General features: G+C 36.0%; 1 protein-coding gene across 1 annotated transcript in view; it reads left to right on the forward strand.

Annotated features, from left to right (window-relative positions):
* CNTN5 (contactin 5) overlaps positions 1 to 22,538 on the forward strand; it is a 1,686,091-nt gene that overhangs the window by 1,335,422 nt on the left and 328,131 nt on the right. Inside the window, exons 10-12 of the mRNA XM_025266987.3 lie at positions 11,345 to 11,526; positions 15,430 to 15,566; positions 22,283 to 22,412. Of these exons, the coding sequence (XP_025122772.3) occupies positions 11,345 to 11,526; positions 15,430 to 15,566; positions 22,283 to 22,412 (449 nt within the window). The remainder of the gene's footprint in view (positions 1 to 11,344; positions 11,527 to 15,429; positions 15,567 to 22,282; positions 22,413 to 22,538) is intronic.

The raw sequence follows: 22,538 nt of genomic DNA on the forward strand, positions 1-22,538 counted from the left end.
TTGAAAAATGAATAGAATTGCTGAAGAAAAATGAAAGAATGTCTAAATAACTGAGGAGATACACTGAGCTTATTGATTACAAGGGGCTTCCCAGGTGGCTCAGTGGAAAAGAATTTGTCTGCCCATGCAGGAGACAGGAGATGCAGGTGCCATCCCTGCATTGGGAAGATCCTGTGGAGAAGGAAATGGCAACCCACTCTAGTATTATTCTTGCCTGGAGAATTCCACAGACAGAGGAGGCTGGCAGGCTGCAGTCTATATGGTTGCAAAGAGTCAGACATGGCTGAGCACGCACAGACACATATTGATTACAAGACTCAGCAGTATTCAGATGTCAATTCTCACCAAATTCACACATTAATTTGACAAAATCCAGTTAAAATTCCAGGAAACTTCAATTAGCAAATTATTCTTAAAATGTGCATTAAAATTAGAACACATAATAGCCAATACAATTGGTAGAAAAAGACTGAACATAAAATACTTAACACACTTGATTTCAAATTTTTCTCTAAATGTGGTAATAACCAGAAAAGTGAGGAACTGGCTTAAGCCAGGCTTACAAATTAATGGAAGAGAAGAGTGTCCATAAACAGATCTACACAAACAAGATTATTTTGTCATAAAAAATGCCAAGTAATTTAATGGAGAAAGAGTACTATCTTAAACAAATAGTGCTACAACATGTGGATATTCATGTTGAATAAAATTTAAAAGCTTGACAATGCTAAGCATTTTGCAAGGATGTAAAACAGCTGGACATTTTATACATTGCTGGTAGAAGTATAAATTATATCATTATTAAGGCAAATAGTCTGCCCATTTTCATACAGTTTCCTTATTATATACTATAGAAATTCTACCCCTAGTTACTAACCAAAGAGACATAAAATTGTGTCTACAAAAAACATACAAATGAATGTACAAACTGTTTTTATTCATAATCACTTAAAACTGCAAGTAACCCAAATGTCCAATAGTCAACAGATAACTGGATAAACAAATTGTAGCTTATCCATATATTAACAGTTAAAAGAAAATGGACAATTGATACACATCACATCAGTCACTCAGTCCTGTCCGACTCTTTGAGACCCCATGAATCGCAGCACGCCAGGCCTCCCTGTCCATCACCAACTCCCAGAGTTCACCCAGACTTACGTCCATCGAGTCAGTGATGCCTTCCAGCCATCTCATCCTCTGTCGTCCCCTTCTCCTCTTGCCCCCAATACCTCCCAGCATAAGAGTCTTTTCCAATGAGTCACTCTTCGCATGAGGCGGCCAAAGTACTGGAGTTTCAGCTTTAGCATCATTCCTTCCAAAGAAATCCCAGGGCTCATCTCCTTCAGAATGGACTGGTTGGATCTCATTGCAGTCCAAGGGACTCTCAAGAGTCTTCTCCAACACCACAGTTCAAAAGCATCAATTCTTCGGGGCTCAGCCTTCTTCACAGTCCAAATCTCACATCCATACAACCACTGGAAAAACCATAGCCTTGACTAGACAAAACTTAGTTGGCAAAGTAATGTCTCTGCTTTTGAATATGCTATCTAGGTTGGTCATAACTTTCCCTCCAAGGAGTAAGCGTCTTTTAATTTCATGGCTGCAGTCACCATCTGCAGTGATTTTGGAGCCCAGAAAAAGAAAGTCCGACACTGTTTCCACTGTTTCCCCATCTATTTCCCATGCAGTGATGGGACCAGATGCCATTATCTTTGTTTTCTGAATGTTGAGCTTCAAGCCAACTTTTTCACTCTCCACTTTCACTTTCATCAGGAGGCTTTTGAGTTCCTCTTCACTTTCTGCCATAAGGGTGGTGTCATCTGCATATCTGAGGTTATTGATATTTCTCCTGGCAATCTTGAGTCCAGCTTGTGCTTCTTGGCCCAGCGTTTCTCATGATGTACTCTGCATATAAGTTAAATAAATAGGGTGACAATATACAGCCTTGACGAATTCCTTTCCCTATTTGGAACCAGTCTGTTGTGCCATGTCCAGTTCTAACTGTTGATTCCTGACCTGCATACAAGTTTCTCAAGAGGCAGATCAGGTGGTCTGGTATTCCCATCTCTTTCAGAATTTTCCATAGTTTATTGTGATCCACACATTCAAAGGTTTTGGCATAGTCATTAAAGCAGTAATAGATATTTTTCTGGAACTCTCTTGCTTTTTCCATGATCCAGCGGATGTTGGCAATTTGATCTCTGGTTCCTCTTCCTTTTCTAAAACCAGCTTGAACATCAGGAAGTTCACAGTTCACATATTGCTGAAGCCTGGCTTGGAGAATTTTGAGCATTACTTTACTAGCATGTGAGATGAGTGCAATTGTGCGGTAGTTTGAGCCTTTCTTTGGGATTGGAATGAAAACTGACCTTTTCCAGTCCTGTGGCCACTGCTGAGTTTTCCAAATTTGCTGGCATATTGAGTGCAGCACTTTCAAAGCATCATCTTTCAGGATTTGGAATAGCTCAACTGGAATTCCATCACCTCCACTAGCTTTGTTCGTAGTGATGCTTTCTAAGACCCACTTGACTTCACATTCTAGGATGTCTGTCTCTAGGTCAGTGATCACACCATCGTGATTATCTGGGTCATGAAGATCTTTTTTGTACAGTTCTTCTGTGTATTCATGCCATCTCTTCTTAATATCTTCTGCTTCTGTTAGGTCCAGACCATGTCTGTCCTTTATCGAGCCCATCTTTGCATGAAATGTTCCTTTGGTATTTCTGATTTTCTTGAAGAGATCCCTAGTCTTTCCCATTCTGTTGTTTTCCTCTATTTCTTTGCATTGATCGCTGAAGAAGGCTTTCTTATCTCTTCTTGCTATTCTTTGGAACTCTGCATTCAGATGTTTATATCTTTTCTTTTCTCCTTTACTTTTCACTTCTCTTCTTTTCACAGCTATTTGTAAGGCCTCCCTAACACCCATTTTGCTTTTTTGCATTTCTTTTCCATGGGGATGGTCTTGATCCCTGTTTCCTGTACAATGTCACGAACCTCATTCCATAGCTCATCAGACACTCTATCTATCAGACCTAGGCCCTTAAATCTATTTCTCACTTCCACTGTATAATCATAAGGGATTTGATGTAGGTCATACCTGAATGGTCTAGTGGTTTTCCCCACTTTCTTCAATTTAAGTCTGAATTTGGCAATAAGGAGTTCATGGTCTTCTTTTTGCTGACTGTATAGAGCTTCTCCATCTTTGGCCGCAAAGAATATAATCAATCTGATTTTGGTGTTGACCATCTGGTGATGTCCATGTATAGAGTCTTCTCTTGTGTTGTTGGAAGAGGGTGTTTGTTATGACCAGTGCATTTTCTTGGCAAAACTCTATTAGCCTTTGCCCTGCTTCATTCCGTATTCCAAGGCCAAAGTTGCCTGTTACTCCAGGTGTTTCTTGACTTTATACTTTTGCATTCCAGTCTCCTATAATGAAAAGGACATCTTTTTTGGGTGTTAGCTCTAAAAGGTCTTGTAGGTCTTCATAGAACCGTTCAACTTCAGTCTTCAGTGTTACTGGTTGAGGCATAGACTTGGATTACTGTGATATTGAATGGTTTGCCTTGGAAACGAACAGAGATCATTCTGTAGTTTTTGAGATTGCATCCAAGTACTGCATTTTAGACTCTTCTGTTGACCATGATGACCACTCCATTTCTTCTGAGGGATTCCTGCCCACAGTAGTAGATATAATGGTCATCAGAGTTTAATTCACCCATTCCAGTCCATTTCAGTTCTCTGATTCCTACACATAGAAACATAGATTGATCTCTCAAATCTTATTTTGAAAGAAAAAAGCCGGCTAGAAAGGGTACAGTTGGTAAAGATGCCACCTGCCAATGAAGGAGACCTGGGTTTGATCCCTGGGTTGGAAAGATACCCTGGAGGAGAAAATGACAATCCACTCCAGTATTCTTGCCTGGAAAATCCCATAAACAGAGGAGCCTGGTGGGCTACAGTCCATGGGGTCACAGAGAGTCAAACATGACTGAGAGACAGCATGCAGAGCACAGAAAGTGTATGGAAATGGTATAGAGTATATGATTCGATTTACATTAGTTTAAAAAAGATTGAAGTTATCTTAAAATATGAAAGAGATTATTGATCGCTTGGGACAGGGGTGAGGGTAATTGGGAAGGAGGTGCCTAAGGAAACTTGTAAGAGTGAAAGTAATGTCCGTATCATTATTAATCTAATCTAAGCAATAGTTGAATAGACATATACATTTGGCAAGGCTCTTCAAACTGTACACTTCAATGGATTCACTTCATCTTTGGTAAATTACATTTTTAAAAATGTTTATTTGTAAACATTTTTAAAAATGTAATTTACCAAAGATGAAGTGAATCCATTGAAGTGTACAGTTTGAAGAGCCTTGCCAAATGGGGAACACATGTAAACCTGTGGCGGATTCATTTTGATATTTGGCAAATCTAATACAGTTATGTAAAGTTTAAAAATAAAATAAAATTTATAAAAAAAAAAATGTTTATTTGTAAATGCCACTATAAGAATAGTGTACATTACTCTTTGTGGATATATGCAAGAATTTCTCTGAGGATTGTAAGTAATTCTACTCCATTCCATTTCTTGAGTGATCTTCCAGACCATACAATGTATAATAACCATTTTCACGTGTAAGTTGATTCCAATAGCTTTCCAAAGTGGCTGCAGTAATATAAAACCTCACCATGTGTGTTAGACTTCTTACTGATTGGCATCCATGTGTACAATTATCAGGTTATTCAAAGTACTACATTTACAAATATGTTAGGCATGAAATGGAATTTATTATAATCTAAATTTGAATTTCCCTGATTATTAATGAGATTGAATATGCTGTCATATGTTTTGTGATAATTTCTATTTTTTCTCTTGTCTCTTTCTCATTTTTATGAGTTGTTTTCTTATACACTTGAGTTCTTTATTCAATCTCTTTAGGCTGTTTCAGTTATTTGTGTGGCAAATAACTCTTCCCTGGTTGTGTTCTTTAATTTTTTAACTTTTTTGGCAGCATGTGAGATCTTAGTTGCCTGATCAAGGGTCGAAACCCTGCTCTTTGCATTGGAAACACAGAGTCTTAACCGCTGGACCACCAGGAAAGTCCTCATGTTCTTTTGATGAAAAGAAATTGTTCTTATTCATGCAGTCAAATGTATCAGTATTTTATGGGTAGCAATGCTTTATATATTGTTTAAAAAGTTAATTCTTCCTTACAACAAAGATTGAAAACATTTTATATATACATAAAATATACATTTTTCTGCAAGAATTACCATTGACAGTAACATCTATCAAGCAGAGCCAGGAAAAGTGAAAATGGAAGATCATGTAGAAAACTGGTTCCTAGATCATATTTGGTACATCTTTCTTTCCTTATTTCATTGACCAGAGCTCAATTCATGCCCCTACCTAAGGGAAGATGGAAAAATGAGGTAATTACATGTCCAGGAAGAAGGAAAATGTGTTTTTTGAACACCTAGCCAATCTATTCTTCTGAGGAATATTTCAGTTCTTTCTTCACATTGAATGTACTCAATCTCATCTATCCTCTGCATACTGTCTGTCAAGTCCAAAATTTCCAGATCTCCATCAGGTCTAGATATGGATCATCTTGATTCTGTAACCTATGTACTTAAAATATAAGTTAATTACTCACAGGAGAAATATTCTACTCAGAAAAAAGAAGGAGTCTCAAACTAATCACTGATCCATCACAAGTATGAAACTCTCCTGTAAGGTCATTCATTGCACAGCCTCTTTTTCGTGTGATTGTATGGAGGAGGGTTTGGTTGTGGAAGAATGGGAGAGTTCATGATTAGACACTGATATGACTCTTTGTAAGAAATTATCTTGTCTATCTTCCAGGGTACCTTGGCTTCACTCTCTGACATTTTTTTTGTTTGTTTTATTTCATGGATGCAATTGAAATGTGTCTTGAGGTGTGTTCCCTATTTGGGGCCTGTACAGATTTCATAGCCCAAACTCATGTATCTATCTTTGGAAGCTTAAAATGTGTTTTAAGGCTCAAATGCTCAAAGTTTTGCTATTGTTTTAAATTCAGACTCTTGATTTATTTGACAATGTACTCATTGGAAAGTCTAATTTACTTCTGACTTGTTTGCTTCCACTTAATTCAATGTACTAATCATTCAAATTTTTTCAATAAATAATACTTGAATTACATAATTAATAAAAACTCTCTAAAAGCTAATTTTAAAGTCTTATCCAAAATAAAGCATATCTTTTTTCTCAATGGACATATAATTTTCACAATAGTTCATTCTATATTTTAACTGTAAATATTGATTAAACAAGTTACAAAAAAACAAAACTGTACAGGTCACTGTCTTTGTGTGTCAGAACATAAGGCATGTGGTTACCTTTGATACCAGAGGAAAAAGCAACCATACTTTTATTATCAACCATAAAAAATTTACACATAAAAAATTCTAGCTAACAAAGTTAGAGTGGAATACTATGCTAATCAATAAAAAGGGATAAGGGAAATAAAAAATAGAAAGTCACAAATTAAAGCACAAAAATAATTAAAAATTCAAAATACATATTTAAAGACTAATAAAATAATAAACCTCTGACAAAGCTTATCATTATAGGTAACATTTATTGGTTATACATATACATATGTTTGGAATATATGTATCTAAGTAATTTATAAGAACTTAGCTCACTTAATGCTCAAAATCATACTATGAGAATCATTCATTCATTTACTTCATAAACATTTAAGTACTAAATATGTGCCCAGCACTCTATGAGACAGTGTGGATATACTCCTGAACAATAGAAATAATGCCAGTGCCCTTAAAATATTTGCATTCTGAAAAAACAAATAATATTTTCATTTTAAAATGGGGAAACCAGATACCAGATTCACAGAACTTAGATTACTTTCTTTTTTTTCTTTTTATTTTATTTTATTTTTTAACTTTACAGTATTGTATTGGTTTTGCCATATATCAACATGAATCCGCCACAGGTATACACGTGTTCCCCATCCTGAACCCTCCTCCCTCCTTCCTCCCTGTACCATCCCTCTGGGTCGTCCCAGTGCACCAGCCCCAAGCATCCAGTATCGTGCATCGAACCTGGACTGGCGACTCGTTTCATATATGATATTAATCATGTTTCAATGCCATTCTCCCAAATCTTCCCACCCTCTCCCTCTCCCACAGAGTCCAAAAGACTGTTCTATACATCGGTGTCTCTTTTGCTGTCTCGTATACAGGGGTATTGTTACCATCTTTCTAAATTCCATATATATGCATTAGTATATACTGTATTGGTGTTTTTCTTTCTGGCTTACTTCACTCTGTATAATAGGCTCCACTTTCATCCACCTCATTAGAACTGATCAAATGTATTCTTTTTAATGGCTGACTAATACTCCATTGTGTATATGTACCACTGCTTTCTTATCCATTCATCTGCTGATGAACATCTAGGTTGCTTCCATGTCCTGGCTATTATAAACAGTGCTGCGATGAACATTGGGGTACACGTGTCTCTTTCAATTCTGGTTTCCTCGGTGTGTATGCCCAGCAGTGGGATTGCTGGGTCATAAGGCAGTTCTATTTCCAGTTTTTTAAGGAATCTCCACACTGTTCTCCATAGTGGCTGTACTAGTTTGCATTCCCACCAACAGTGTAAGAGGGTTCCCTTTTCTCCACACCTTCTCCAGCATTTATTGCTTGTAGACTTTTGGATTGTAGCCATTCTGACTGGCATGAAATGGTACCTCATTGTTGTTTTGATTTGCATTTTTCTGATAATGAGTTGATATTGAGCAGCTTTTCATGTGTTTGTTAGCCATCTGTATGTCTTCTTTGGAGCGATGTCTATTTAGTTCTTTGGCCCATTTTTTGATTGGGTCGTTTATTTTTCTGGGATTGAGCTGTAGGAGTTGCTTGTATATTATTATTATTATCATTTTACTTTACAATATTGTATTGGTTTTGCTATATATCAACATGCATCTGCCACGGGTGTACACGTGTTCTCCATCCTGAACCCCCCTCCCACCTCCCTCCCCATACCATCCCTCTGGGTCATCCCAGTGCACCAGCCCCAAGCTTCCTGTATACTGAATTGAACCTGGACTGGCGATTCATTTCTTATATTAGATTACTTTCTGAAGGTCACATAACCTCTGTGTGTTTGAATTTTATTTGAATGTAAATTGTATTCCCAGGTAGACCATGTTCCTAACCAACGTGCAGTGTTAAAAGGAGAGGAAGTTGAGAAAGCATATACTCATACCATTTAAGTTGTAAAGAAGGTACAAATATAATCATCACAGTTTTGCAAACATTTTTTTTTTTTGCCTCCTTGTTCTGTGCCAAGTACTTTAACTTATCAAATGTTTATAACTACCCTCTGAAATAGGGACTATTATTTCTGAAATAAGAACTATTATTTCCACCATATTTTACATTTGGGGCAACTGGAAAAACAAAACAAGATGTTAAAAAATGATGAGATGGGGAACACATGTATACCTGTGGCAGATTCATTTTGATATTTGGCAAAACTAATACAGTTATGTAAAGTTTAAAAATAAAATAAAATTAAAAAAAATGATGAGATGATTTTTTTAAAAACCATGATTTTTTAAAAATTATTTTTAAGCATTTGGATCTTTATCCACCTGAACTATATTCATGGTTTTGAGATGGGAAACGCAACTCAGAAAAGATGTAGTTGCACAGTTACTTTTGCTCTGGGAAGTCTGACTGTGGAAAACACGTTTAACTTCTACTACAATGTGTGACCACTTATAATAGAAGAGGTTTTAAACTTTTAAACAATTAGTATTTATATAAATCACTGCTAAAATATTTAAATCATGGGTGAAATACTTTGATTTTCTAGGCAAACATGAATTGCCAAAGTAAACACAAACAAATTTAAATACAAATAATTAAAGAAAACAGAAGAAGTTGAAAATGCTTTCAAAAACTAACTCCACTTATGATGGGGATGACTTTATTTTTATCAGTCTGATCAGTTTCTTAAGGAACATACAATTTCTCTACTATTGAAGCTATCATAATAGGAGATGCAAATACTCTGGCATGTTTACCAAGCTACTATCCATCACTATGACTCCAATTTTGTCAATGCTAGCTTATAAATAAAGCAACTACCAACTCACTAATGAGTATGTGAACATGTAAACCAGCAAACCTAATGAGTACAGACAATCTCACCTTTGAATATAGATGCAGAGATATTAAAAAATATAACAAATCAATTCTTGTACGTATTAAAAGAACGATGTGTTAGGTCAAAATAAGGGTTATTTGAAAATGCAATATTCAGTTTTCCTAGATATTGATATATGTACCTAAACAAAGAAGCACAACTTGTCAACTCTAATACAGCAATTTCAATTCTCTTATACTTAAGAAACAAGTAAGAAAGATGTTAAGAAATAAACACTGTTTAATGTGGCATTGTTTCTAAAATTTAACACCACTATTACTCCTGTCCAGAAAATTAGTGAAAAAATATCCTACATTTTTCAATTATAAAATGTTACAAGAGTCCAAGTAATGTATACAAATCACTTTGATGTCTAAAAGAAAAATATCCCAGAAGACTACACAAATAAGGAGACTTTACTGTAGAGGAGGCATTTAGAATGGCTCTCAAAAGATTAGTAGGACTTTAACAGATATGATTGGAAACACACAAAGATGTGTTTCTGGGTCAGGAGATGTGAAAGGAAATAGTGAGAAATAGAACTGAAAAAGCAGACTGAATCCAGAGCATAAAGTACATTAAATATAGATAGTAATAAATAACTCAGTGGAACAGAACTGTGAAGACTGAAACAGATTTAAGCATGTGAGAACCAATTATATAGCAAAGGTAAAATTCCAAAAATTGTTGGAAAAGGAGTTTTAGTGATTCTAAAATAATTAGTTGCATTTCCCATCTTACACCAAAACCATGAATATAGTCCAGATGGATTAAAGTTCAAAATGCTTAAAAATAATTTTTAAAAAAGCTACCAGAAAGACTAGAGGAAATATAGATACATACTTGGGTTTACAGATAATTTTTAAACAAACAAAAATTCTAAAGTCATGAAAAAACCTACAGATGCTTGTTTCTCCCAAAAGTATTTGTAAAATTTATCACAGATGCCATCATAAACTATCAGTATACCGAGAAATAACTTTTCTGGTAAACAAACTCATAATGGCCCTAATACACAAAGAATCCTAAGAAATCAAATGCTGCAAACAGGCAAACAGAAAAGTGAAAGAAATAGTTGAAAAATAACATAATTCACAGTGAAGTAGATTCAAATAGCAGATTCATAGTATAATTATGAAAAGATGTTCAGCTTTCTTACAGTTCAGAGAAATTGTAACAAAATGTCAGTTTTTACCTATCAATACTGATAAAAATTAAACAGATTGATCACATAATGTGGTGGCAAGGATATGGGAAAACAGTCTCATGTATTACTGATGGATGTGGAAAATGCTACTATATTACTGAAAACAATCTGGCAGCACTTATTAAAATGAAAAATGGGCATGCCCTGTGTCTGTCAATTCCACTTTTGTGAATGTCTGCAGTAGAAAATAAAAAGCAATGGCATATGATATATATGTACAAAGTTACATTTAGCAATGTTATTCCTTAGTAGCAAAAAAATAAAGGGAAAAAGGAAAAATTTGGGGGCTACACTGAATGTCTAACTATAGAGAATGTTTGATTAAAATTCTGATACATCTACACAAGGGAATAATATATAGCTGCTAACCAGAATAAGTCAGCAGTTGATCTTGGATTTGATTTTTATTAATAAAAAATTTGTTATATGTGCTTATATATGCATCATAGAGACAAGGCGGGAAATTGCTTGCTAACTTTATTTCTTTCTGCAGAAGATATTTGAAGGGGTTGGAACAATAATGAGTTCTTAATTCATTTAGCTCATGACTCTTGTTCAACTTCCTATGATAAGCGTATGTTACTTTTGTAAATTTCTCCAAATTACTTTCACCATTTAAACAATTTTACACAGTTTTTAAAAAGTAAAGTATAGCATATATATGTGTAAAATATAACCTTTGAATTGCTTTTCTGAAATACAAAAGAGAAGGAAACTCTCTTTCCTTGTCATCTAACTTATAAGCAGAAAATCCACATAGAAACTGAAGTATATCAACCATCACATGGTTCTTAATTGTGATTACACTTTATTGCACTCAGCCTATTAAGTGCTTAAATTACCAGATAACAGGATCTATGTTCCTAATAGTGGAAAGTGTATTAATGGCAATTTTGCTCCTTATTGTAGCCCAGTTCCAACAATCACATGGATGAAGATTAATGGTTATATTCCTAGTAAGTCACGTCTGCGTAAATCTCAGGCAGTACTGGAAATACCCAACGTGCAGCTGGACGATGCAGGCATATATGAGTGCAGAGCTGAAAACTCACGTGGAAAGAATTCCTTTCGTGGACAGTTGCAAGTATACAGTAAGTGTTCACAGCAAAGTCTGATGCCCTGGTCACAAGAGTCAAACTGAAAACGCAATTTGAACTAAACATTGTTAGATACATATACCATGCTTCTTTTTTGTATGGTAAATCATTGAGTAAAATTACCCTACACATAGAAACGCCTTAAATTAAAAATAAATGAGGAATTGTCAGGTTCTTTTTATAGCCTAGGTAATTGCTAACCTTAAAAATATTTTCCCAGCACTAAAGCTGTCATCTGATGTTGCAAATCTTGTAATATTTATTAACTTATTCTTGCCCTTGGCCTGAATCAAGAGTCACAATTTATTGCCCATGAACCAAATCCTACAAGCTGTCTTTTTTTTTTTTTTTTTTTTTTTTTTTGGTAAATAAAAACTTTTTGAAACACAGTGATACCCATTTGCTTGCATAATGCCTGCATCAGCTTTAAGCACTGCTAAGGCAGAATTAAGCCATTGACAGACAGATCAACTGACTTGCAAAGTGTCAAATATATTCTATCTCATCTTTTACACAAAAACTTTGCTGGCCTACACTAAATTATTTCATCTGTATGATAAATAACCTTCATGGCTTACAAATGTTTATATTTTCCAAAAATTTCAGAGACAACCAGGTTGTGTGTAAGAATTGGGAAAATCTACTTCCAAAATATATACAATCTCATCTTCTATAAATAGCAAATTATACTTTTAATATTTTCTTTTATAATGCATATTGTATATAAAAGGTAAGTGATACTATTTTTATTTTCCAGATAAGGACATTAAAACTGAGGGAAACTGTAACACAGAGCACTGATACAAGAAAATACAGATCCTTACAATGTGAACTTAAACAAATTGCATATGAAGCTGAATCTGCTTCAAACTATAGCTGTCACTGTATTCAAGATCAGTTCATCTAAAATCCTTCACAGGGATGCTGCAAAATATTTTGAAATATTAAAATATTATTTCAACCTGTTTTATGTTTATTATTTGTAAAAAAAAAAAAAACTCCTTTAAAATTCAGCACTCCAACCAAATTTACTATGCCATGCACATTTTGCTTATTCACTCATTGATTCAGCTAATGTTTATTAAATGCTATTACTGCACTACAAGCTAACAATAGAGATTTGAGGAAACTCTTGATTGACTGAATTAGATGAAAAGCAAACTGCACAGAGGGCAGAGCATGCTATCTGCTATGATAAAAGCCTATGGGAGCAGAGTCCACTACTTTCTATCAGAGTGATTCAAGGAAAGCATTCCATAGAATTTGTACCTTAAAGGGTTTCCCATCCACCAGTGGCCTGGCAGCCAGCTGGATTAGGACCCAGCCCCTACCACCAGTGGGCTGGCACCAGCCCCAGAACTCCCAGGACATACACAGCTAGCTCAGGACACAGTCCCACCAACCAGTGGATCAGTGCCAGTCCTTTGCTACCGGGCCATGCAGCCAGTCATTCTGGGACTCAGTCCCACACACCTCAAGCCACTGCATGAGGCAGGGCCTGGCAGCAAATGAGGCAGACATAAGTGAAATAGAGACTAAGAACAATAAACAAGATCAATGAAATGAAGAGCTGGTACTTTGAAAGAAGTAAAACTGATAAACCTTTAGCTAGACTCATCAAGAAAAAGAGAGAAGGCCCATGTAAATAAAATCAAAGCTGAAAGAAGTCAGCCAATACCACAGAAAGACAAAGGATCATAGGAGATTACTACAATTATATGCCAATAAAATGGACAATGTATAGAAAAGGAATAAATGTCTGGAAACGTACAATTTCCCAAGAAACAACCAGGAAGAAATAGAAAATATGAAAAGATCAATTACCAGTAATGAAATTAAATCAGTAATTAAATAAAATAAAACAAAAACTCCCAGCAAACAAAAGTCTACTACCAGATGGCCTCACAGGTGGTGAAGTCTACCAAAAAAATTGAAGAAAAATTAACAACCCTCCTTTTCAAACTATTCCAAAAATTTGCAGAGGAATACTTCTGAACTCATTCTACAACATCACGTCGTACTAAAACCAGACAAAAATATAGCACAAAAAATTTGCAGGTCAATACCACTGATGAACACAGATGGACACATCCCCAACAACAAAAAATAAAATTAGCAAATCGAATTCAACAATACATTAAAATGATCACACAATGATCTAGTGGGGCTTATCCCAAGGATGCAAGATGTTTAATATCCACAAATTATTGTGTTATACCACTTTAACAAATCAATAAAGAAATCATATAATCATCTCAGTAGGTATGAGAAAGCTTTGGACATCTTAGAATACACACACACACACACACACACACACACATATAAAATGGAATGATACTCAGGCTTAAAAAAAAATTAAATATTACCATCTGTGACAACATGGGTGGACCCAGAGGGAATTATGTTAAGGAAAATAAGTCAGAGAAAGACAAGCATCATATGATTTCATTTATGTGTAGAATCTGAAAAACAAAACAAATGAAAACACATAACAAAACTGGAACAGAGTAATAGATGCAGAGAACAAATAGGTGATTGCCAGAAGAGAAAGGGGTAAAGGGATGAAAGAAATAGATGAGAGAGATTAAGAGATTCAAACTTGAAAAAAAATGTCAATGGAGGAAAGACACTTTAACCATGATTTCCCTGACAGCTCAGTTGGTAAGGAATCCGCAGGAAATGCAGGAGACCCCAGTTCAATCCCTGGGTCGGGAAGATCCACTGGAGATGGGATAGGCTACCCACTCCAGTATTCTTGGGCTTCCCTTGTGGTTCAGCTGGTGAAGAATCCCCCTGCAATGTGGGATACCTGGGTTTGATCCCTGGGTTGGGAAGATCCCCTGGAGAAGGGAAAGGCTACCCACTCCAGTATTCTGGCCTAGAGGACTCCATGGACTGTATAGTCCATGGGGTGGCAAAGAGTCGGACACAGCTGAATGACTTTCACTTTTCACACTTTATAAATTTCATGAATTTAGAATATTATCTTTTTTGAGAAAGAAAGTTTTGAAAACTTGTATATATAAATATATGTGTAAAATGTCGGTAAATATAGAACAATTTTATGTCAAATGATACTTGAATTTACAAATTATTTTTTGAAACAACTCAGGCTATATTAGGAAACAAAAAGCAGAATAATTATTCAGTAAATGGGCATGTTGTATTTCTTCAAATTGTGCTAATGCTGCTCAATATTTGGAAGAAGAGATGCCTCTTGTTTAGAAAGATTTTTAGTTTAGAAACTTCTTTCTAAACAGATTCCCATGCTCTCCATGGGAAGAATCTACCACTTACTCTAAAGAGGGTAAAACAAGAAGACATGTATGTTCTCTCCCTTATGACTGATTCATGTTGATATATGGCATAAAACAACACAATATTTTAAAGCAATTATCCTTCAATTAAAATAAATAAATTTTTTAAAAAATAAGAAAAAAGTGCCTTTTGAAGAGGAAATATTTTATTTATTTATTCATTTTAATTTTATTTTATTTTTAAACTTTACAATATTGTGTTAGTTTTGCCAAATATCGAAATGAATCCACCACAGGTATACATGTGTTCCCCATCCTGAACCCTCCTCCCTCCCCATACCATCCCTCTGGGTCAAAAGAGGAAATATTTTAAAATTCAACAACAACAAGAATAGCGAGATATGCTTCACTTAGATTAAAAAGTGTTTCAAATTATTAAAATATCATCATGGTTATATTTTCACACAGGAAATAAGAGTTCTCTGTGTAATGCAGTGCCAAGTTTCTTCCAAAATCCAAGTTACATGAATTGATAAAATATTTAATGCTTATAAATTTGTTAACATTCCCTAAAATCTTTTGAGTTTTGTGAAACATTGAGAAATGAAATCACCCTTCTTTAATCCTTAAACTTTTACAGCATATCCACACTGGGTAGAAAAACTGAATGATACTCAGTTAGACAGTGGGAGCCCTCTGCGATGGGAATGTAAGGCTACTGGAAAACCCAGACCCACCTACCGCTGGCTGAAGAATGGACTACCCCTCTTGCTTCAGGTACTGTTGGTAACCATTTACATGTTCCAGTGATATTTTAGTGAAATTTCACAAAGGACAAACTAACTTCCTTTAGTCTTATTGAAAGCCATTTCTTATTTATCCCTTATATTTGGAATGAGAAAGATAACATATAAACAAATTAATTTTTACTCTTTAAAAAATTATTGAAGTATAGTTGATTTACAATGTTGTGTTAATTATTTCTGTACAGGACAGTGATTCAATTATATATATATATATATATATATATATATATTCTTTTTAAAATGTCACTTTCCATTGTGGTTTATCATAGGATATTGAATATAATTGTATGTATTGTACAGTAGAACTTTGTTGCTTATCCATTCTATGTATAAAAGTTTACATCTGCTAGCCCCAACCTCCCACTATATCTGTCCCCCAACATCTGCCCCCCTGGCAAGCACTAATCTGTTCCCTATCTCTGTGATTCTGGTTCTGCTTCATAGATAGATTCATTGTGTAATATTTTAGATTTCATGTATAAGTGATATCATATGGTATTTGTCTTTTTCTCACTTACTTTGCTTAGTATGATAATCTCTAGTTGCATCCGTGTTGGTGCAAATGACATTATTTTGCTGGCTGAATATTCCATTGTATATATGTGCCATATCTTCTTTACCCATTTATCTGTTGAAGGACATTTAGGTTATTTCTATGTCTTGGCTATTGCAAATAGTGCTGTTATGAACATAGGTGTGCAAACATCTTCTTGAATTACAGTTTTGTCCAAATATATGCCCAGGAGTGGGATTGCTTGATCATATGGTAATTGTATTTTTAGTTTTCCACTGTGGTTGCACCAACTTACATACCCACCAATTGGAGAAGAGTTCCCTTTTCTCTACATCCTCTCCAGCATTTGTTAGTTGTAGACTTTTAAATGATGGCTATTCTGACTGGTGTGAGGCTGTACCTTATTGTAGTTTTGATTTGCATTTCTCTACTAACTGGCAATTTTGAAAATCTTTTCATGTGCCTGTTGTCCATCTGTGTGTCTTCTTTGAAGAAATGTAAATTTAGGTCTTCCACCCATGTTTTATATAGGGTTCTTTTTGTTGTTGTTGAAAAAAATAAAGTTTTCTTTAATTTCAATTGCCTCATTACTTTCTGGTAATACATTACTTCTTCAAATTTTGTTCAATCCTATAAGTCCATAGGAAAATATCAGTGATTAACTCATTGCCATTTTTAGCAGACTTTTAGACATCATCTAACCTACTGCTGTCACTTTGAAGACAGTGGGATAATGAAAAAATAAACTTGCTTGCCTGAGATTGAAACCATTTACCACAGATTGGGACTTGAACCTATGGGCTGGGATTCTAACCCAGCCAAAACCCACAATACCTGGTTTCAGGACTGAATGAAGCTCAAGTTCTTGATGTCTCATCACAGAAAGATTTCAGTGAGAGACAAAGTGATGGGTAAGAAATGGATTTATTCAGATTCAGAGAGAAGTACACTCCACAGACAGAGTGTGGGCCATCACAGAGGGCATGTGCAGTGCAAAATGTGGTGTGGCTAGCTTTTATAGGCTGGGTATTTTGTATGCTAATGAGTGTTAGGATTACTCCAACTATTTTGGGGAAAAGAAGGAGATTTACAGGAATTGGGTCATCATGCACTCCTCGGTCTTTTGACAGTAATTCAAACTGTCATGGTGCCTCTGGGTGTGTCATTAACCTTGTTGAATGAGGATGAGGATCCAATCAAAATCAACTTGTCTACTATCTTGGATCCATTTGATTCTAATCAGTTTATCTTGTGTCCTTCAATTCAGTTCAGTAGCTCAGTCTTGTTCAACTCTTTGTGACCCCATGGACTGCAGCACACCAGGCCTCCCTGTCCATAACCAACTCCCAGAGTTTACTCAAATTCATATCCATTGAGAAGGTGATGTCATCCAACCATCTCATCCTCTGTCATCCCCTTCTCCTCCCACCTTCAATCTTTCCAAGCATCAGGGTCTTTTCAAATGAGTCAGTTCTTCACATCAGATGACCAAAGTATTGGAGTTTCAGCTTCAGCATCAATCCTTGTGATGACTATTCAGGACTAATTTCCTTTAGTATGGACTGGCTGGATCTCCTTGCAGTCCAAGGGACTCTGAAGCATCTTCTCCAATACCACAGTTCAAAAGCATCAATTCTTTGGTGTTCAGATTTCTTTATAGTCCATTTCTCACATCCATACATGACTACTGGAAAAACCATAATTTTGACTAGATAGACCTTTGTCAGGAAAGTAATGTCTCTGCTTTTTAATATGCTGTCTAGGATGGTCATACCTTTTCTTCCAATGAGCAAATGTCTTTTAATTTCATGGCTGCAGTCACCATCTGCAGTGATTTTGGAGCCCCCAAAAGTAAAGTCCGTTGCTGTTTCTATTGTTTCCCCATCTATTTGCCATGAGTGATGGGACCAGATGTCATGATCTTAGTTTTTTGAGTGTTGAGTTTTAATCTAACATTTTCACTCTCCTCTTTCACTTTCAACAAGAGGCTCTTTAGTACTTCTTCGCTTTCTAAAGTAAGTGGAGCTTCATCTGCATGTCTGAGGTTAATCTTGATTCCAGCTTGTCCTTCATCCAGTCTAATAATCTTAACAATATACTCAGCATATAATTTAAATAAGCAAAGTGACAATGTACAACCTAGACATACTCCTTTCAGATTTGAAACCAGTCTATTGTTCCATGTCCAGTTCTGTTTCTTTTTGACCTGCCTACAGATTTCTCAGGAGGCAGAACAGGTGGTCTGGTATTCCCATCTCTTTCAGAATTTTTCACAGTTTGTTTTGATCCACACAGTCGAAGGCTTTGGCATAGTCAATGAAAGAGAAGTAGATGTTTTTCTGGAACTCTCATTCTTTTCAATGATCGAAAAGATGTTGGCAATTTTATCTCTGGTTCCTCTGCCTTTTCTAAAACCAGCTTGAACATCTTGAAGTTCACACTTCACATACCACTGAAGCCTGGCTTGGAGAATTTTGATCATTATTTTGATAGTGTGTGAGATGAAGGCAATTGTGCAGTAGTTTGCTGCACTCAGTATGCCAGCAAATTTGGAAAACTCAGCAGTGGCCACAGGACTGGAAAAGGTCAGTTTTCATTCCAATCCCAAAGAAAGGCAATGCCAAAGAATGCTCAAACTACCACAAAATTGCACTCATCTCACACGCTAGTAAAGTAATGCTCAAAATTCTCCGAGACAGGCTTCAGCAATACATGAACCATGAACTTCCAGATGTTCAAGCTGGTTTTAGAAAAGGCAGAGGAACCAGAGATCAAATTGCCAACATCTGCTGGATCATCGAACAAGCAAGAGATTCCAGAAAAACATCTCTTTCTGCTTTATTGACTATGACAAAGCCTTTTACTGTGTGGATCACAATAAACTGTGGAAAATTCTGAAAGAGATGGGAATACCAGACCACCTGATCTGCCTCTTGAGAAACCTCTATGCAGGTGAGGAAGCAACAGTTAGAACTAGACATGGCACAACAGACTGGTTCCAAATAGGAAAAGGAGTACGTCAAGGCTGTATATTGTCACCCTGCTTATTTAACTTCTATGCAGAGTACATCATAAGAAACGCTGGACTGGAAGAAGCACAAGCTGGAATCAAGATTGCCAGGAGAAATATCAATAACCTCAGATTTGTTACTTTTCTTTTATTGTGGTCTTCAGTCTTTCTGCCCTCTAATGGAGAAGCATCAGTTCAGTTCAGTTCAGTCGCTCAGCAGTGTCCGACTCTTTGCGACCCCATGAATTGCAGCATGCCAGGCCTCCCTGTCCATCACCAACTCCCAGAGTTCACTCAAACTCACGTCCATCGAGTTGGTGATGCCATCCAGCCATCTCATCCTCTGTCATCCCCTTCTCCTCCTGCCCCCAATCCCTCCCAGCATCAGAGTCTTTTCCGATGAATCAGTTCTTCACATTAGGTGGCCAAAATACTGGAGTTTCAGCTTTAGCATCATTCCTTCCAAAGAACACCCAGGACTGATCTCCTTTAGAATGGACTGGTTGGATATCCTTGCAGTCCAAGGGACGCTCAAAAGTCTTCTCCAATACCACAGTGCAAAAGTATCAGTTCTTCAGTGCTCAGCTTTCTTTACAGTCCAATTCTCACATCCATACTGGAAAAACCATAGCCTTGACTAGACGGACCTTTGTTGGCAAAGTAATGTCTCTGCTTTTGAATATGCTATCTAGATTGGTCATAACTTTCCTTCCAAGGATTAAGCATCTTTTAATTTCATGGCTGCAATCACCATATGCAGTGATTTTGGAGCCCCCCAAAATAAAGTCTGCCACTGTTTCCACTGTTTCCCCATCTATTTCCATGAAGTGATGGAACCAGATGCCATGATCTTAGTTTTCTGAATGTTGAGCTGAAGCTTACTGATGGGAGAGACTGACTGAGGGGGAAACTGGATCTTGTTCTGATGGGTGGGGTCATGCTCAGTAAATCTTTAATCCAATTTTCTTTGAAGGATGATGCTGTGTTCCCTCCCTGTTATTTGACCTGAGGCCAAATTATTGTGGAGATAATAAAGATAATGGGGACTTTCTTCAAAAGGTCCCATTCAAGCACTCCTTGGTCTATGCCGAAAGCATCAAATTGATGCTTTTGAACTGTTGTCTTGGAAAAGACTCTTGAGAATGCCTTGGACAGCAAGGAGCTTCAACCAGTCAATCCTAAAGGAAATCAGTTCTGACTATTCATTGTTAGGACTGATGCTGAAGCTGAAGCTCTAATACTTTGGCCATCTGATGTGAAGTACTGACTCCTTTGAAAAAACCTTGATGCTGGGAAAGATTGAAGGCAGGAGAAGAAGTGGACAACAAAAGATGAGATGGTTGGATGGCATCACCAACTCGATGGACTTGAGTTTGAAGAAGCTCCAGGAGTTTTTGATGGACAGGGAAGTTTGGAATGCTGCAGTCCATGGGGTTGCAAAGAGTAGGCCATGACTGAGTGACTGAACTGAACTGGGCTATGTTTCTCTTTCAGAAGTTGTGCCCTGCCACTTTCACTCCTGTTATAAGATCACATATATTGTAAGAGACATGATTGGGAGAGAATCTTCATCTTCTGTGTCCTAGGCAGTTTCTTTCCATGACCTCCTTCTAACATAGACTTAAATTGCTTTTTAGTAAATCTAGTAATGTTTTTAAAGCAACTTAATAATACCAGATTTGAAAATAAATCACCATTTAATATCAGAATAATTGTTATAATTTCACCTTTCCCTTGTATTCCTTTTAAGCCCAGGAGAAACAATTACCTATGGACAAAAGGGAGGGAAAGTGTGTAAATTGAAATTCCAAACACAGCTTCTGCCCAAGTTCTGCCATTATCAAAGGATCTCGTTTCTGTAGTTTGCCTTTTTGGACCTTGATTTGCCCTTTTGTAAAATCAAAAAATTGGATCATATCACCCTCACAGTCACATCCAACTCCATTATTCCCTTATTCTAAAATCACTAAGGCCCAAAGCACAGTTACAGAAAAAGACCGACACAAATAAAAAGAGTAAGAGAACTGTTAAAGAAAACTGAGAGGGAGGGAGCAGGAATCCTGGGACATTGGCTTATTGCCTGTCTCTCTAATCTTCTTGGGATATCACATAAACCTTGGGAAGGGGCCTGTGGTGGTTATATTGTCTACTCTCATCAACTCAGTAAATCCGCTGGCAGATGAATGAATGGGTTCATTTTAAAAATGATGTCAAATTACTTGGCATCTGTTGATAGATAAGCAAAGCACTGCTCACTAAAATTAAAAGAATGCTTTGCTTGATGTTAAATAGATAAGATATCTGATTGTTAAACAACATTTTAAATTTAAAATTTGTTTTTGAAGTGTGCTCTTGGCCTCAGTTTACCTCAGTTTGCATATGTTTAATTTTTTGCCTTATGTATTATTTCATCTGATAATGAAATTTACATTTTCTGACCAAAAGTTTTATACAGATTCCAGTTATAGGACAGTTTTTTTTTTTTTTTTTTTTTTTTTTTTTAATCTATGTCATTGTGCTGGGAAGTGAGAGAAAAGACAAACATCTGACCATATCTATATAATAAAGGCATTCTTGGAATTTAGTGGACTGTATTTAACCTTGATCCTACATATCTGCAGTCTCAATCCTTTCTACATTTGAACTCCAGCTTCTTATTTGTAAAATTAATTCAATAAAAGCATTATCTGATGACTGTATTTCATAAGCTTAACCAGTATACCAAACAAAAGCAGCTTATTTTAAAATATAATCAAAAGTAAAATTCATAAAAATAACTATAAGAAGATATAATTTCTTTTCTGATCAAAACATAGCTATATTTTGCATTAGAATAATGCATAGTAAATTTGTTTTCCTAAGTTGAAATAATGTTCAACTGTATTAATTGTGGGGGCTTCCTGTTGACTCAGATAGTAAAGAATCTGTCTGCAATGCAGGAGACCCAGGTCCAGTGCCTGGGTCAGGAAGATCCCCTGAAGGGAACAGCTACATACACCAGTATTCTTGCCTGGAGAATTCCATGGCTAGGAGTCGGACGGCTATAGTCCATGGGGTTTCAAAGTTGGAGGCTTTTTTTTTTTTTTTTAATCTAGGACAGAGTAACTGTAAAATATGTGTGAAACATTCAATTTCTATATCTATTTTTCTTATTCCATTACAGAGTAGGATTGAGATGGTTAATGGAGTATTGATGATCCACAACGTGAATCAATCAGATGCTGGAATGTATCAGTGTTTGGCTGAAAATAAATACGGAACCATTTATGCAAGTGCTGAGCTGAAGATTTTAGGTATGCATTTTCTAACTAAATAAATAGGAAAGAAGTGTGGCTTCTTTTCATGCTCTAATTCTTACTATACTGAACGTTTATGATGTGATTGTAAAAATCTATTTTATCTTTTAAAAAGAAATAATA

This window comes from Bubalus bubalis, chromosome 16, assembly GCF_019923935.1.
Source record: "Bubalus bubalis isolate 160015118507 breed Murrah chromosome 16, NDDB_SH_1, whole genome shotgun sequence".
Taxonomy (NCBI): domain Eukaryota; kingdom Metazoa; phylum Chordata; class Mammalia; order Artiodactyla; family Bovidae; genus Bubalus; species Bubalus bubalis.